The sequence below is a fragment of the Schistocerca gregaria genome, chromosome 1 (genome assembly GCF_023897955.1).
Source record: "Schistocerca gregaria isolate iqSchGreg1 chromosome 1, iqSchGreg1.2, whole genome shotgun sequence".
Taxonomy (NCBI): domain Eukaryota; kingdom Metazoa; phylum Arthropoda; class Insecta; order Orthoptera; family Acrididae; genus Schistocerca; species Schistocerca gregaria.
The window spans coordinates 1,058,755,497-1,058,771,316 of NC_064920.1; the positions used below are offsets into that span (position 1 = coordinate 1,058,755,497).

Below are 15,820 nucleotides of genomic sequence, written 5' to 3' on the forward strand. Positions count from 1 at the left end.
CACATCTCCGTGTCACTTCCATCGTGTGTCACACCCGTCGGCCCCACCACTTATGCATCACTGGCCCAGCCCATGCACCTGGCACCCTCCCTCCCTGCATTCCTAACCAGCAAATCACTGCCTTCCTCCACCAGTTACTCACCCCCAAACTCTCTTTCTGCCTTCCATCTCTCTCTTCATCTATCTGTCCCACCCACACTACTCTCACCTTACCCAATCGAGCTGCCAAACTGCAATTGTGGCATTTTGTGTCCAGGTGGCACTATGTAGGGGCACGGAGGTGCATCTATATTTGTACTTCAGCTCAAGAAAAGACTGACTCTGAAAGATAGCAAGTTTTTGTGTGCCTGTCGTGACTCAGTGTTTTTGCTATTCAGTGAGTTGTCTCCTTTACCTCTAAATTATTTACAGTTGACCACGTCTTTCCTACTATATTTAATGTTAATTTCAGTTATTTAGATTGTTGTAAAAAAGCCTAATGAAGCGGTTGTGGTGCAAGCCACGTTCAAGGCAATCAAGATAGCTATTTTATCCATGTTGGATCTTGTGAACTCTGTAGCTCTTAGATAATGGTAGTTGGTGATTGACATAGCGGCTGGTTTGCTTCATTCACCAACTAACAGTCAAGATAGTGATTTGACAGTTGAACCTGAGGATTACGAAGACTACCTATGAATACATGCAACAATTTACTGAAACTGGTAATTCCAAAGAAACTGTTAAGGGAGTACAACACTTATGTGAGTACATTTATTTCATCACACAAGTGATTGACTGTGACTTTGCATTTTTCACCAGTGTACTTATTATGTTTATCTTTTCATCTAATTGTGTTCATGTGAGTTTGTGTCAGAATGATGCTTTTGACACTTAAAAGTGGTTTTATTTTGTTAATTTTTTCAACATTGAAGCACTGAGGCATTATTAAAAATTAAGCACACTGTGAAACTCTTAGAAAAATTTATTTAATAATAAATTATAAATTTTGTACAGAATTTCACTCTCAAATATTTACACAAAATTTACACTTTTGCACTTTACAAACATGTGTAACACATTAATTGGTATGAAACATTATTACACATAAATAAAATTCTGAACATTCCTCAGAATATATTTCTGCATATAGGGCATGTTGACTTGTTGCTTGTGCTGAACCATTTGTACTGAAAAAGAAACAAACAATAAGTAGCAGCTTCAAATACTGCAAATAAAACTCTGTGAAAATGACAATAAAAATTCCCATATTAAAATTGACTAACATGTTATTATAACAGCCAGAGGCTTCCTGTGATGTACAGCTGTAGCTTCTATGATAGAAGTAGAACTATAGTAGAAAGCAGATATGAATAGAATGTGTACAGTCTGTTAGTATACAGGAGGATCCTTAATAATACCGACAGACCAGACACAAACAAGTAAAATATGTTGAGTTTATAGGAAATGTATGATTGAACATGACTGAAATTGAAACTTGTGACCACTGAAGGACAGAGTCACACGTTGTGCACATACCAGCACACATGCTGATTGTCCCTGTCATATAAACTAACATAAATCCATGTGTTGATGGAGATATAATCCCACATACATCATGAGAAAAGTAATAAATGTGACTGCTCACAAAGCTTCTTACTTTCAACTGGATACTCTATGACTAAAAATAATAATATAATTTCTTCATACCAAAAAAAGGGACAAACACTTCTCGTGTGTGTGTGTGTGTGTGTGTGTGTGTGTGTGTGTGTGTGTGTGCGTGCGCATGTATATGTTTAGTAAATATTACTTCACTGTTGGTCATTATTAGTCAATCAATAAATCTTAATTAACCATAAATGTTCCAGTATTTTTGCTTTCTTTCCTTTGGTTACTAATATCCTTCATTTAATCTTAAGAAACTTTAAATTATCATACAAAACCACTAGAGGTTTTAATTTTTAATTAATATCACTTTTGCAGAAATTAATTATAAAACTGGGACAAAGACAACATCAATTCACTTAAAATTGGTAACATATGTTAACTTATCTAATTCTCATACTAATGTAATTATTTCTGACCATACAGGAAAATGAGGATGGCTTTTACCAGGTTTCCTGGTACATGATACACTTTATAATGAGTATGTGACAGCCAGATCTGTATTAAATTGTACTGTAGTGACTGTGCATCATTATATTAAGTATGTTCAAGGCACAAAGAGTTTATGCTAAACAACATTATCACTGACAATAACTTATTCTTTGGTTTTCATAATTATTCCTAGTATTTATTCTTGCTATGTATTCTCAGACTGTTTTACTCTAAACGGTGACATTTTTGGTGACTGTGACGTGATCCCAGGTGCCAACAGACATAATATTTGGTGGTGGCTGATGTGAATCCCTGGAGTTGATCAACGTTTCACACAGTTCCACTTCAAACGACAAGTATGAACCGATCGTACTGTGCAATGTCCGTAGAACTGCAGTTCTGTTCCACACGTCAACCACGACTCAACCACGCTGTGTGCCGTCCACATATCGAATCCTGAATCCTAGTTTTGCTATGTCAGATCCACCGCCAATTGTTGATGCACCTCCAAGCAGACTGGTTAGCAGCTTCATGGCCAAACCACCATGATTCTGGTAGGAAAACCTAGTCTTGTGGTTGGCATTGTTCGAGAGTCAGTTTGTGCTAGCTGTCACCACTCATGAAACCAAACACAGTTACATAGTTGCTGCATTAAATGAAGACATGGGTATGGAAGTCCACGACATTTTGGCTTTACCATCAAACACTGATCAGCAAGAACACCCCTGATCACTTGCCTGTCACTGTCTGAAGTAGAGTGCTAGAGAAGTTACTGCATACAGAGGAGTTAGGAAACTGCTTTTCCTCACAGTTGCTGCGCCAGTTACGGACTCTAGTGAGGAACACTCTCATCAAGGGTATCCAGGAACATCTGGCTGCTGCGCTTAACCACCGGATGCAGAAAATATCTAGACACACTTGTACTCACTGCGGACTGCATCATAGAAATGTATCTTTCCACAGATGTAGCAGTTATCACTCACAGTCGGATAATACTATCGCATCATTATGGGTCAAATTGCTGAAGTTAACGTGCAAGTTGCTGCATTCCAAACACAGCGTTCCAGTCACCTTTGTGGTGTTGCTGATCAGTGAGGAAATGCAGCCAGTCGCTCCCAGCCATGAAGCTTTGCTGATACAACTGGCAGTTTGGCTATGAAGCATGGAAAAGCAGTCCTCTATGTGAGATGGGAAACAGGCCTGGAGATCAATAATGACAATGAATGGCTTCCCCAGTAGCAGCCATCCACTATTTGGTAGTGAAACTGCAATTTCTAGTGAACACAGGACCTGATGTATCAGTGTATCCATCTTCCAGCTACCTCGCCAAAGTAGTGATGATTGTTGTCTCTTTGCTGCCAATGGTTCTACCATCCAGACACATGGTAGTGTGACACATTGTTGATGAACCTAGGCCTACATAGCAAGTTCGAATGGCAATTTATTGTGGCAGATGCGATGCACTCTATTCTCGGGGTAGGCTTCTTACCATTTTACGGCCTGCTACAGGACCTTTGTCATCATCATCTCCTAGACACTACCACTAATTTCACCAGCCATGGGTGTTTACGCTGTGTGGACAATACTGCTTTGTGAATGACCGCAGATGGTTCTCTGTATATGGAACTTCTTAAAACAGTTCCTGGAGGTAACTTGCAGTTGCTTACACTATACTGAAAACACCGAGGCTGTCAGTTCACACTCAACATCGTTGCCTGACAACAGGAAAATTGGAATTAGGTAACAAGAGTTTTCCTTTATGTTTTTGCAAGGAATCTATTCCCATACAGCAGTAGCTGGGTCTCACCACTACACATAGCTCCCCAGAAGACCAATTAATGGTGCCTTTAGGTGATTACTGGCAGCTTAATGTTTGAACAATACCGGATTGCTATCTGGTCCCGCACACTGAAGACTTTGCATTCAAGATCCATGACAAGCAAATATACTGAAGCTCCAAAGAAACTGCTATAGGCATGCATATTCAAATACAGAGATATATAAACAGGCAGAAGATGGTTTTGTGGTCGGCAATGCCTAATATGATAACAAGTGTCTGGTGCAATTGTGAGAAAGGTTACTGCTGCTACAATGGCAGGTTATCATGATTTAAGTGAGTTTCAACATGGTGCTACAGTTGGCGATGGGACTCAGCATCTCCGAAGTAGCAATGAAGTGGGGATTTTCCCTTACGACCATTTCATGAGTGTACTGTGAATATCAGGAATCCAGTAAAACATCAAATCTCTGACATTGCTGCGGCTGGAAAAAGATCCTGCTAGAACAGGTCCAACAACGACTGAAGAGATTGTTCAACATGACATAGGTGCAACCCTTCTGCAGATCGCTGCAGGTTTCAATGCTGGACCATCAACAAGTGTCAGCGGGCGAAACGAAACATCATTGAATGGGCTTTTGGAGCTCAAGACCCATTCGCGTACCTTTGATGACTGCACAACACATAGCTTTATGCCTTACCTGGACCCATCAACACCAACAATGGACTGTTGACGACTGGAAACATGTTGACTGGTCGGACAAGTCGCATTTCAAATTGTATTGAGCAGATGGAGTGTATGGGTATGGAGGCAACCTCATGAATCCATGGATCCCACATGTCTGCAGGGGACTGTTCAAGCTGTGGAAGCTCTGTAATGGTGTGGGCCGAGTGCAGTTGGACTGATAGGGGACCCATGATATGTCTAGGTACAACTGTGACAGGTGACATGGACATAAGCAACCTGTCTGATGACCTGCATCCATTCCTGTCCATTGTGCATTCTGACGGACTTGGCCAATTCCAGCAGGACAATGCGACACCCCACATATCCAGAATTGCAACAGAATGGCTCCAGGAACACTCTTCTTAATTTAAACACTTCCACTGGCCACCAAACTCCCCAGACATGGACATTATTGAGCATGTTCGAGATGCCTTGCAATATACTGTTCAGAAGAGATTGCCACCCCTCGTATTCTTACAGTTTATGGTCAGCCCTGCACGATTCATGTTGTCAGCTCCCTCCAGCACTACTTCAGATATTAGTCATTTTACCCACTACCTGTTGTTCCAGGAGAAATAAGTAAAACAGCCTGTACTCCGTTGTCTCTCTTTCAGTTTATGAGAATGCCTATTCGACAGTGCAATGCTGTGATGTGCAGACCTTTCAATGCTTTATGGATGAAGTACCATGAGATCTCGGCTTCCATTATGTTGACATGGATGATGTCTTGGTGATGTCCAGTCCCAAAACTGAGCACCTGGAACATGTATGCCAGATCTTGACTCACCTCTGTTCACATGGACTACTCATAAATCCATCTAAATGCATCTTTTGGGCATCCAAAGTCTGCTTCCTGGGTTGCACCATCAATGCTCAAGGAATACGCCTGCCACAGGACAAGGTTGAAGCTATAAACAACTTCTCACAGCCTGTGACTGCTTGAGTTGCGACGATGTCTTGCGTCACCAATTTACCAATTTCTACTGCTGTTTCATGCACAATCATGCATTCTTCACTGCCTCATTGAATGAACTTTTACAAGGTTCATCAAAACTTGCCTCATCAAATGGACTTTTACATGGCTCACCAAAAACCAAATGACAGGTTGCCATGGACAAGTGACGTGGAGACAGCCTTCAACAATGTGGAGACTGCTATCACTAAGACTGCACCTTTAGTCCATCCTGCCCCTCAAGTGCTACTTATCTTAATGGTTGAAGTATCTGCAACCACAATAGGTGGTGAACTTCAGCAACAAATAGACCAACACTGGCGGCCTGTAGCATTCTTCAACCAGCTGTTATATCCACTACAGCACAGATGGTGAATGTATGATTGCAAGTTGTATCAAGTATACTTTAATCAAGAAGTTCTGGCACATGACCAAAGATTAAAACTTTATGCTCATTACTGACCACAAGCCACTGATGAATTCTTTCTCTCAGATACTGGACAAAGCATTGCCGCCATCAACTATGCTAGTTAGCTGAATAGGATAATTTACGAAACATATAGTCCATACCATACCAGCAGATACCCTCTCTCACATAGAAGCAATACAGGTGCAGTCAATTACGAAGCACTCGTTTTCGTGCAGCAATCTGACAAAAAGCTCCACAATTTACTGGCCAAGAAACCTAGTCCACAACTCCATGGTCATGCATGCTGTTGTATTGTGACATCTCCACATTGAAGCCATGACAATTTGCGACTGTTAACTTGCATCTGTGGACAATTTGTCTCATCCAGGGGTACAAAGTAGAATGTATTTGGTTAAATGAACTTTTGGGTGGCCAGATATTGACAAAGACTGCAAAGCATTTGTGCAGCAGTGTACAGCCTGTCATTGAAATAAGGGTTGGGGATTTTCTCTGCCCGGAGACTGGATGTTTGTGTTGTCCCCATCATTTAATCATCATTCATGAAAGTAGCTACGCTGGACTGTGTAAAGATTGGGATGTTGTACGGGCGCTGATGACCACACAGTTGAGCGTCCCACAAACCAGACATCATTACCGTCACCAGTAAAATAAAATCATTCGCCATGTAAATGCACTCTTTGGCACAGTTGTCCCACCTAAACAGCGATCAGAGCACATACATATCGACAAAGTCAGGTATTTACTGCATTCTGAAGGATGTACTTACTGCTTAACTGCCACTGACCACTTCACTCTTTGCCCTGAAGTCTTTCCCGTGGTCACCGCTGAAACAGTCGCAACCACATTCTTTTGCAGATGGATTTTTTGTTCCGTAGTGCCACTTTGCAGTACCACTGGCCAGGGCAGGCAGTTTGAATCCTACCTGTTCAAGGCACTCATGTCCTGTTAGGCATGATGCGCATTCAAACAACGGTTTATCACTCAACAACAAACGGCTTAGTGGAACAGCTGCACCAACAGTTAAAGGTGCCACTTTGGTGCCCTGAATTGCAATTATAGACAGAAACTCTGCTGATCATCCTCCTGGGCCTCTGTACATCCATCAATAATGACAAACTCTACAACACCAGATTTTGTTAAAGGCCAACTGATCTGACTGCCCAGTGAGTTCCTCAGCAACATGCCAGACACTTTTAATGAGGCATCAGATTTGTCAACAAACTATGCACACAGACCTGGCAGCTCCATCCTATTGCAATGAGAGATCAACAGAGTTGCTGCCCTTTGTCTTTGCCAATCTATGCAAATGCAACCAAGTTTTTGTTTGCCACAATTCTGTCTGCAAGCCTCTGCAGCGACCATATGATGGACCATGTACAGTCCCCAGCAGAGGTGGTAAAATGTTTCAAGGCAGACGTCATGGGAACCTCAACAATGATCTCCACTGACTACCGTAATCCACAATGAGCACTGCCTATGCTGGTATGAGAAAATTGCCTGACACACCAACCACAGAGAATATAGAATCACCTGCCCCTTCACTGTCGATCTTGAGCAAGTCGCAACAGACACTGAACACTAACTATGATGCTTCGGCAGCAGCAAAACCTGTTGTCACGCGATCCAGGAATCAAGTCTGCTTCGGTCAAAGATACTATTAGCATTTAGTGGGGGAGTGATGTAGTGATTGTGCATTGTTACATCAAGTATGCCCAAGGCACAAAGTGTTTATGCTAAGTGACATAATAAAGCAGATTTATTCTAACCCACAACAGTATGTTTCCTTAGAGTATCCTATCAAATATATGTGCATACTTGATAAATAAGTGCTGTTAAAGTAATATTTCCATTGCACACTGCCTTTGTGTGTGTGTGTGTGTGTGTGTGTGTGTGTGTGTGTGTGTGTGTGTGTGTGAAAACTGAGTTGTGATGTATCCCTCAATATTTTATTATTTTCTTACTATAATAGCTAAATTACTTACAAGACAAGGAGAGTGAAATTTCTTCTTGCAGGTTTTGCAGCATAATTTCGGCAGTTGGAAATTTGATCCATGCAGTACAGAAAAACAAATGTAACATTCTTCAACACCTTCAAACCGTTTGTCAAGGTTGCTCTTCAGCAACATCAGTCCATCCCACAAAGAACCATTCTAGCAAAGAGACATTTATGTAGTTAGTAGATGTAATCATTACACATGTTTGACATACTGAAGAGACATGTTTATATACCTGAGATGAACACCACTTATCTCAAATGATTACTTTATAAAATGTCACACAACTATCATATTTGGAGGTCCATCATTGCACCAATATTTTTATATTTTTTTATTAAACAGCTACAACCAAAAGCTAGTGACACACTTTGACTGATTTCTGAAGTCTACTGCAGCCATCACTAATGACCTTGTGAGATGAGTGATAATCAATAAACAATTAAAAAAAATACATTGTGTAAACACAGGAAAGAAAAGAAGACATTTTCATATTGAAGAGACACTAGGTAGATGAATTACTGATGTAGTGATTTTATCTGTGCAAACCTGATGTGTGAGGAAGATTGTGAGCTGCAACATCCAGTTCCGCCATTGCCCTGATCCAACAAAACGTTGGCCACTCTCCACCTTCACAAGCCCCAGTGGATGATTTGGAGCCAGTTTCACCACCAGCTCAACACGTGCTTCATCAAGTGAGTAGATTACAACTACTTCACGAACACTTGAATGTACTTTCACCTGCAAGATAATAAGGTACCTCGTGAAACAACTGTAATTAGACATATACTTAATCTTGTCTCTGTACAATATTACTAATAAAGAATGCTGTAAATCTGTTTGTTGTTTTAGTAATGATACTGACCAAAATCTACAAGATAAAGGTAATTATTTTTTTCACTTAAATATCAAATGGTAAATTGGAATTAGTATTATGAAGGTACCATCAGCACTATCTCCTTAATGTGATAAATGCAACAGAACTGCTCCATGTGTCAGTTGATAAGGATTGGATTCCACTGGAAAATTACTGTAAGATATAATAAACAAACATGAGACTCATCTATATTACCAAACTGCTAACCCATTTAAAATGCTATTTCCATTTATTCAGTAAGAGATAATATTAAAAATTCAACACAGTAAGACAAGTTTCACAGTTCGAAATTACTAGGGTAGTTTGAAAAATTCTCAGAATAGAGTAGAAAAAAAGTACTTTTTTTATTTTCTGATGTAGTCTCCTTGTAGATTAATGCACTTGGCCCAATGATGTTACTGTGCTTTGATGCCATCTTGAAAATGAGTTTCCTCCAGGCCAGCAAAATAGCTGTCAACTCCATCTATCAATTCTTTGTTTGAAGTGAATCTTCGTCCACAAAGAAAAATTTTCAGTTTTGGAAAGAGATGGAAGTCTGACGGAGCTATATCAGGTGAATACGGTGGGTGTGGCAACAATTCATACCTTAGTTCATGTAATTTTTCCATGGTGATGGCATGTATGTGGGTGGACACTGTCTTGATGGAAGATGACTTTCTTCCTAGCTAAACCTGGCTCTTTTTCACGTATCTTTTGTTGCAATTTGTCCAGGAGGTTAGCATAGTATTCTACAGTAATTGTTTGCCCAGTGGGGAGATAATCTACGAACAGAATCCCCTTCACATCCCAGAACACTGATGTGAGATGACCTTTCCCGCCAAAGGAAATGTCTTTGCTTTCTTTGGTGGTGGAGAATCAGCATGTTTCCACTGCTCTGACTGTTGTTTTGTCTCTGGAGTATAGTAGTGCACCCGAGTTTCATCTGTGGTCACAATGCGGTGCAAAAAATCTTGTTCGATTCTCCTAAAACAGGCCAAACATTAGTCTGATATGTCCATTCTCATGCGTTTTTGATCCAGCTTCAAGAGTCAAGAGTAGCGACACCCATCTTGCAGATAATTTATCCTTTCTAATTCTTCAGTTAAAATGCGATATACCCTTTCACATGACATCTGGCAAGCGTCATAAATTTCACACACTTTTAATTGGCGATCCTCCATGATCATTTTGTGCACTTTTGCAATGATTTCTGAAGTAGTGACACATCTTGGCTGACCACTGCACAGATTATCTTCTAAGCTCTCTCTATCACATTTAAATTCATTTGTCCACTTGGCAACAGTTGAATATGAAGGTGCAGAGTCCCCCAGTGCATTCCGGAAATCAGCTTGAATGTCCTTTGCTTTCATACCTTTCTTTACGAAGTACTTAATCACTGCTCGAATCTCGAGTTTTTCCATCTTCGCAAATCACTATGCAGGAACAACAACGGAGCCACGTCACTGCCACAGCTCTCTTCCAAGGCCACTGATGTGGCACATCTTTACAGGAAACAGTCCAATGAATATCATGTGAACAACTCGTTATGGTAGCACTGACCTCTCATGGTGATTCCGAGAACTTTTCAAACTGCTGTTGTATGTATATGTCTTGAGGTAGTGTATCTCGTGATGCGCGAATTACCCAGACTGCAATCATACACTATTTGTGAAAAATTAGAGCACTTAGCAACTTCCACAACAAACTTTGCATGTAATAAGAGACTCTTTTTCACTGACACAACACAAAAATAATTAAAGGAAAACAGTTCCTACATTTTCACTCTTTATTCTGTAACACTTCAACTCTTCATTCTGTAAAATTTCACCATCAGCCATGATATTTTAATTTATTACTTCTTTACTACTAACTCTATATGCACCACATTCTGTGGGTAGTAACAACATACACCACTGCATGAATCTGCCAATCACTGTATGTTACATAGTTAAGGAAAATTGATGTTATACACAATGTGATTTGTGCAAAACTAGCTTTGGCTTAAAAGGGAACTTAAATTATCCGTCATTTGGGGATGAGACACTTAGTGACTTCTGACAAATTTTAAATATTATTTCAAATATTTTCTAAACTTTTTGTTGATTACATTCTTAGCTTCAAATATTTAACACATGAAATCATTTATAAAATAATCAGATGTTTGGAGCTATTTTATACAAGGGACTTCCATTCTTTAAAGAATAGGAGTGGGGTTTACTGGAAGTTTTCTAACTCGTGATAAGGAAACCATCTATTGTAATGTGTCATGAAGCACAAAATACTTCTGAAAATTTTATTTTCTCCTAAAGCATATACTGATGGTTGAGAGGTACACATTTGAACAAATAGAGATCTGTGTCTGGTGCAGTAAGTTTTTCCTATCAGCTCTCACAAATAAAATATTCTTAGCTGACAAGATGAATTATTTCATTATACAATCTCCAACTTTACGGCACTGTCACTTCCATCATTATCAAAATTATATGTTTTCAGTGGCACAACACATCTATTACTTCTTACACTGGTAGTGAAACAATGTCCACTAGCAACTATAACCAATAAATTTTATTTTCAAATTTTGCATCCAATTGCAAAATAACAGATTAGTAACAGACAGACTATATGTCTATCCAGCAACAGGTCCAAAGTGACATCAGTGAGAAGGATCAGAGGCAACTATGAGAACTATCTGGAAAGTAACCACAGTTTTCATGTAGCAGGGGAAGTAACTGAGTCAACTCAACAGTCACTACATTGACTCATGCAGTGGGTCAGTGTGCTAACAGCTGTGATAGCGATAAAGCCATATTGCTTCTCATTTGCTTATAATAGCTATTCAAAATGAGCAATGCAGTTGAAAATCCTGCCAAATTTGAAATCTGAATAGAATTTTTTGTGGCAGAGTATCACAAAACAGTTAGAATTCTCCGTGGAATTTATGATGCATACTGACTAAATGTAATAAGTGAAGGTGTTGTATGTCAATGCTATCATTTGCTTAACAGTGGAGGCGAATGTTCATGTTGAGGACTGAGAAGTTCTGGTAGCTACTTAGCAAGTAGCAGTCACCGTTTGAAAGCTGCATGACAAGCAGTAATTTATTTACAGATGTAGGTAACTATTTTCTTCAAAAAAAGTACTCAAGTAAATATTAAGCAATCATAGGACATAAAAAGCAGCTGTTTAATATAACTGAGGAAGGAGTATCTTTTTCAAAGCAGCAGCTTTTTTTCGGATTTTCTAGGATTAACAAAGCTGACACAACTACAAATAGTATTAAGCACTATAATAAACATATTACATTTCTATATTTGCCTGTATTCTGGTGACATATACCACGACTTTTCCACACCCCTTAAAAGTTTTCTGTTTTTACAGAATCTGTGGAACATGAAGACTGGATGACAGAAGTAGGATGAATGTGGTTGACAGAAGTGGATATGCAACTGTAGCAACCACCCATATGTTACAGAAAATTGATGAAAAAATAGTGAAAACTGCCATTTCACAGTACCTCAAAGCCTTGGTAAATTTCCTTGGATTTCTCAATGTTTTATTTGAGTTTGTCACTAAACAACTGAGGTACAAGTTTTGTGCTACCAGGGTACCCAAACTTTCTGAGAAGTACAAAACTCAACAAATAACTCTCTTTCTCGACTTAACTTCCCATTATGAAACAGTAGGAGATGATCTACGAAGCAGGATCATGACAGGTGAAAAGACACTGGTTTCCTATACTAATGTGGTGGCAGTAGTCCTTGGTGTGGGGTCACCCAAAAGCTGTACCATATTCTTTCCATCTTTAGTTATGACTACCATTTTTTTGTAACATTATTGCAGTATTTTGTTTATAGCCGAGTGGAGTTTACTTACCTGATCGTCTTTGTACACCACATCTTGTTATTGAAAAATGTGGATTCTCCATGTGAATGTGAGAATGGTAAATTAATGTAAGTCTGCAGACATTTGTGGCTGTTGTTACTGAAGATAAAATCTTCTGGGTTGTTAGGCTGAATCGTATTTCTTCTATAAGATTGACATTTTGACCCCTGTGCTGGAATCTTCTTCAAGATTTTGTTGTGTCCATAATTAACTGAACATCACAAAACTGTCCCCTTCTACAGCATGTTCTGCAACATGATATTGTGTGTTGCCAGTATACACCCTCTGCCTATGACCATTCACGATAACTGATAACTTGTTGGTAGTCCTGCCAATGTAAAAGACCAAACAGTGTTAACACAACACAACAGCTAGTGTATGATGTGTCACTTCACAGGTGGCCCTTCCTTTGATTAGATACGTTTTGCCAGTTAAAAGAGTTGGTATAGGTGGTGGTAGGAGGGTGCATCTAGCAAGTCTTGCAGCAGTGACAGTACCAGGGGTACGAGTCATAGGGCAGTGACAACATGGCAGTTGTGACCTCGGTGCCTGTTTCAGCACAAGTGTCATTTGGATTCTTTCCCCAAACACCAGTTTCTCAGAACACCGCAGGTGGGAACTGGAGCTACAACATGTCTTTGGTTCTTGCCATCCATCTGGCCTTAATTACGTTAATTCCTCCAGTCTTAACACTTCTTCACAATAACTATTCATTTCTTGACTCCCTTTTAGTTTTCTACAGCTTTCATCTTTTGACTTGTCTATGTTTTGCCATCCCCATTCCACGTCCACCACATACAAGGCACTTTGCTTTTTGCTTTCATTAACTTATCCGCAGTGTTTTAACTAATCTCTGTCTTGCATTTTACCCTATCTTCCACCTTTAAGCTCTCAGGTTTTCAAATCTCATCCGGTACATTTCCTAACAATAAATCTTTCCTTGTCATCCCGTCCGGTAAGCCTCTCCTGACCCAGGGTTCTGCAGTAATTCACCAAACAGAATGTCACATTGAGGTACGACCCTATTAAAAAACTGAAACCAGAAGAAGAAATCTTACTCTTGCTATCTTTTCAATTATTTTTACACTTCTCTTCAATTCTGACTTAAGCTCCAGTTATGTGGCCAATTATAACAGGAGCTCTGTCGTAACGTTGAGCTATCAGTTTTCCAGGTGTTTCATTTGCTTTTGTTTTGTCTAGCTTGCAGAGACAGTTACTATACCAACATCTGCAGTTTGACTTTTTGGCTGTACAAAGAAAATAAATATTTCATTTATTTTTCCCAGTAGCTAACGCCAAATTATTAGGATCAGTTACAACAAATTAGCACAGAGATATCTCATAATTGGTTAAAGGAGTTCATTTTGAATGGTTCAGGACTGACCTAAGAATCTCAATTTTTCAATGTGTTCCTTCAAGATACATTCAGTTCTGACATTAGACCAAGTAGCCTCCTCAAAAAATTATTGGATTTTTGGAATTTCCTACTTCATCATGGCTCCTTAAGGCAAGCTCAAATTTGCTGCACAACTTAATTTAGTCTATTAGTTTACTCACTATACCGGTTCTTTGACACACTGTCATTGTATGTCTTTATATTAATGTGGTAAGCAATATCTACTTGCTACATAATGCACACTTTACCTAACACTGAAAATTCAATAAAACCATTTAAATGTTTTTCATTGATGTGAAAACTCTTAAGTCTGTATACTATTCTCAGTCTAAACACTCATACTGGTAAGTTATGAAAATGTAAGTTTAGTAAATATTTGAAAATTCTCAAAAATTACGTATTTCTCACATAATTATACAATGAAATTAGACAATGATTGTTCTGAACAAATACAGGCCTGCTGCTCTCAAAAATTTTAAAAGTGCACAGATAAGTTTAAGCCTACAATTGATGATAACAGTATGAGTTTATCGTGGCACTCGTGAATATTCAAAATTTCACGATATACCACAATACAAATGGATACTGATACAATCAATGAAAGATTATGCAGAAGCAACACAGATGGTAAAATACGCAAATCTAGAATTTCAAATCAGTACATTAATCTTGCTCACACCTTGCTGCATAGAGGAAAATTCTGAGGTTGCTTTTACATATAAATAAACACACATATTGTACAGCTGTTTCAATTAGATGTTTATGGGCCAATTTCTACAATGGTGTGCCCAAGAAGAAGACCACAGCAAGAGCTTATTTAGGTCAAAATTGTGAAACTGTGCAGCACCAAGAAAATGCATGCCTGTTGCAGCAACAATTCCTCTGTACCAGTGAAACTTCTACCTATCACTCATCTTTGCAGTGGAGCGACAACTGAACTGGGGATGCTTTTGTATTGTCCTTTGTAAAGCAAAATGGAGTTCATTCTCTCCTTTTTTGGAATCCAGTGTCCCTGTTTTTGCTTTGATGCCCTCAACTGCACATCCTGTCATGTACAAGTGCCTGGACACTAATTATGGTGCCTTGACATATGAACAGAATTTCTTTAGGTTTTAAGAGTTATTTAGATAATATCCTTCTGTAGTAATTTTCAAAGTCTTCATACATTTCACTTTTGACAGTCATGTGTTTAATATAAGATCTATATGTAATCCACATTTATATGTAACCCAACTGTCTAGTAACTGCTGTTTACAAATGACAGAGCACATCAATCAGTCGACCCTTTTTGCAGGTTTTAATGGGCAAATCCAGATTTCGGCTAGTGCCTAGCCATTATCATGCACTGAAAGAACTGTGACAGATACCTGAACAACAGCGGACTGACATGCATTGCTACTATGAAATAGTGCATTAATAATGGTTAGGCAATGGCCAAAATCCAGATTTGAACAATATATATATATAAAAAAAGAGAGGATAACTGATTGCTGTGTTCTATCATTTGTACATCATATCACAGTCGCCGAGTGCACCCACATTTCTAATTGAGGGTAATCTGATGAACTGCTATTTATTTATAAGCTTATTTACTGAGCATACAAAATTAGTCATCCTTTTTACTTCAGTAGTCATTGTTGCTGCCACTGCCTTGTTATCACTGGTACCAATTTCAACATGGACATCCTCAGATAGATAAGCTCTGTTTGTTGCTACTAGTCGTCGTATATTTC

At 39.1% G+C, this 15,820-nt stretch overlaps 1 protein-coding gene across 1 annotated transcript in view; it reads right to left on the bottom strand.

The window, feature by feature from the left end:
- Positions 1-949: 949 nt before the first annotated feature.
- LOC126281199 (E3 ubiquitin-protein ligase listerin) overlaps positions 950-15,820 on the bottom strand; it is a 133,845-nt gene continuing 118,974 nt past the window's right edge. The window contains exons 21-23 of the mRNA XM_049979927.1: positions 8,503-8,694; positions 7,942-8,109; positions 950-1,166 (exon numbers count right to left, since the gene is read on the bottom strand). Coding sequence (XP_049835884.1) covers positions 1,107-1,166; positions 7,942-8,109; positions 8,503-8,694 — 420 coding nt within the window. The 3' untranslated portion in view covers positions 950-1,106. The remainder of the gene's footprint in view (positions 1,167-7,941; positions 8,110-8,502; positions 8,695-15,820) is intronic.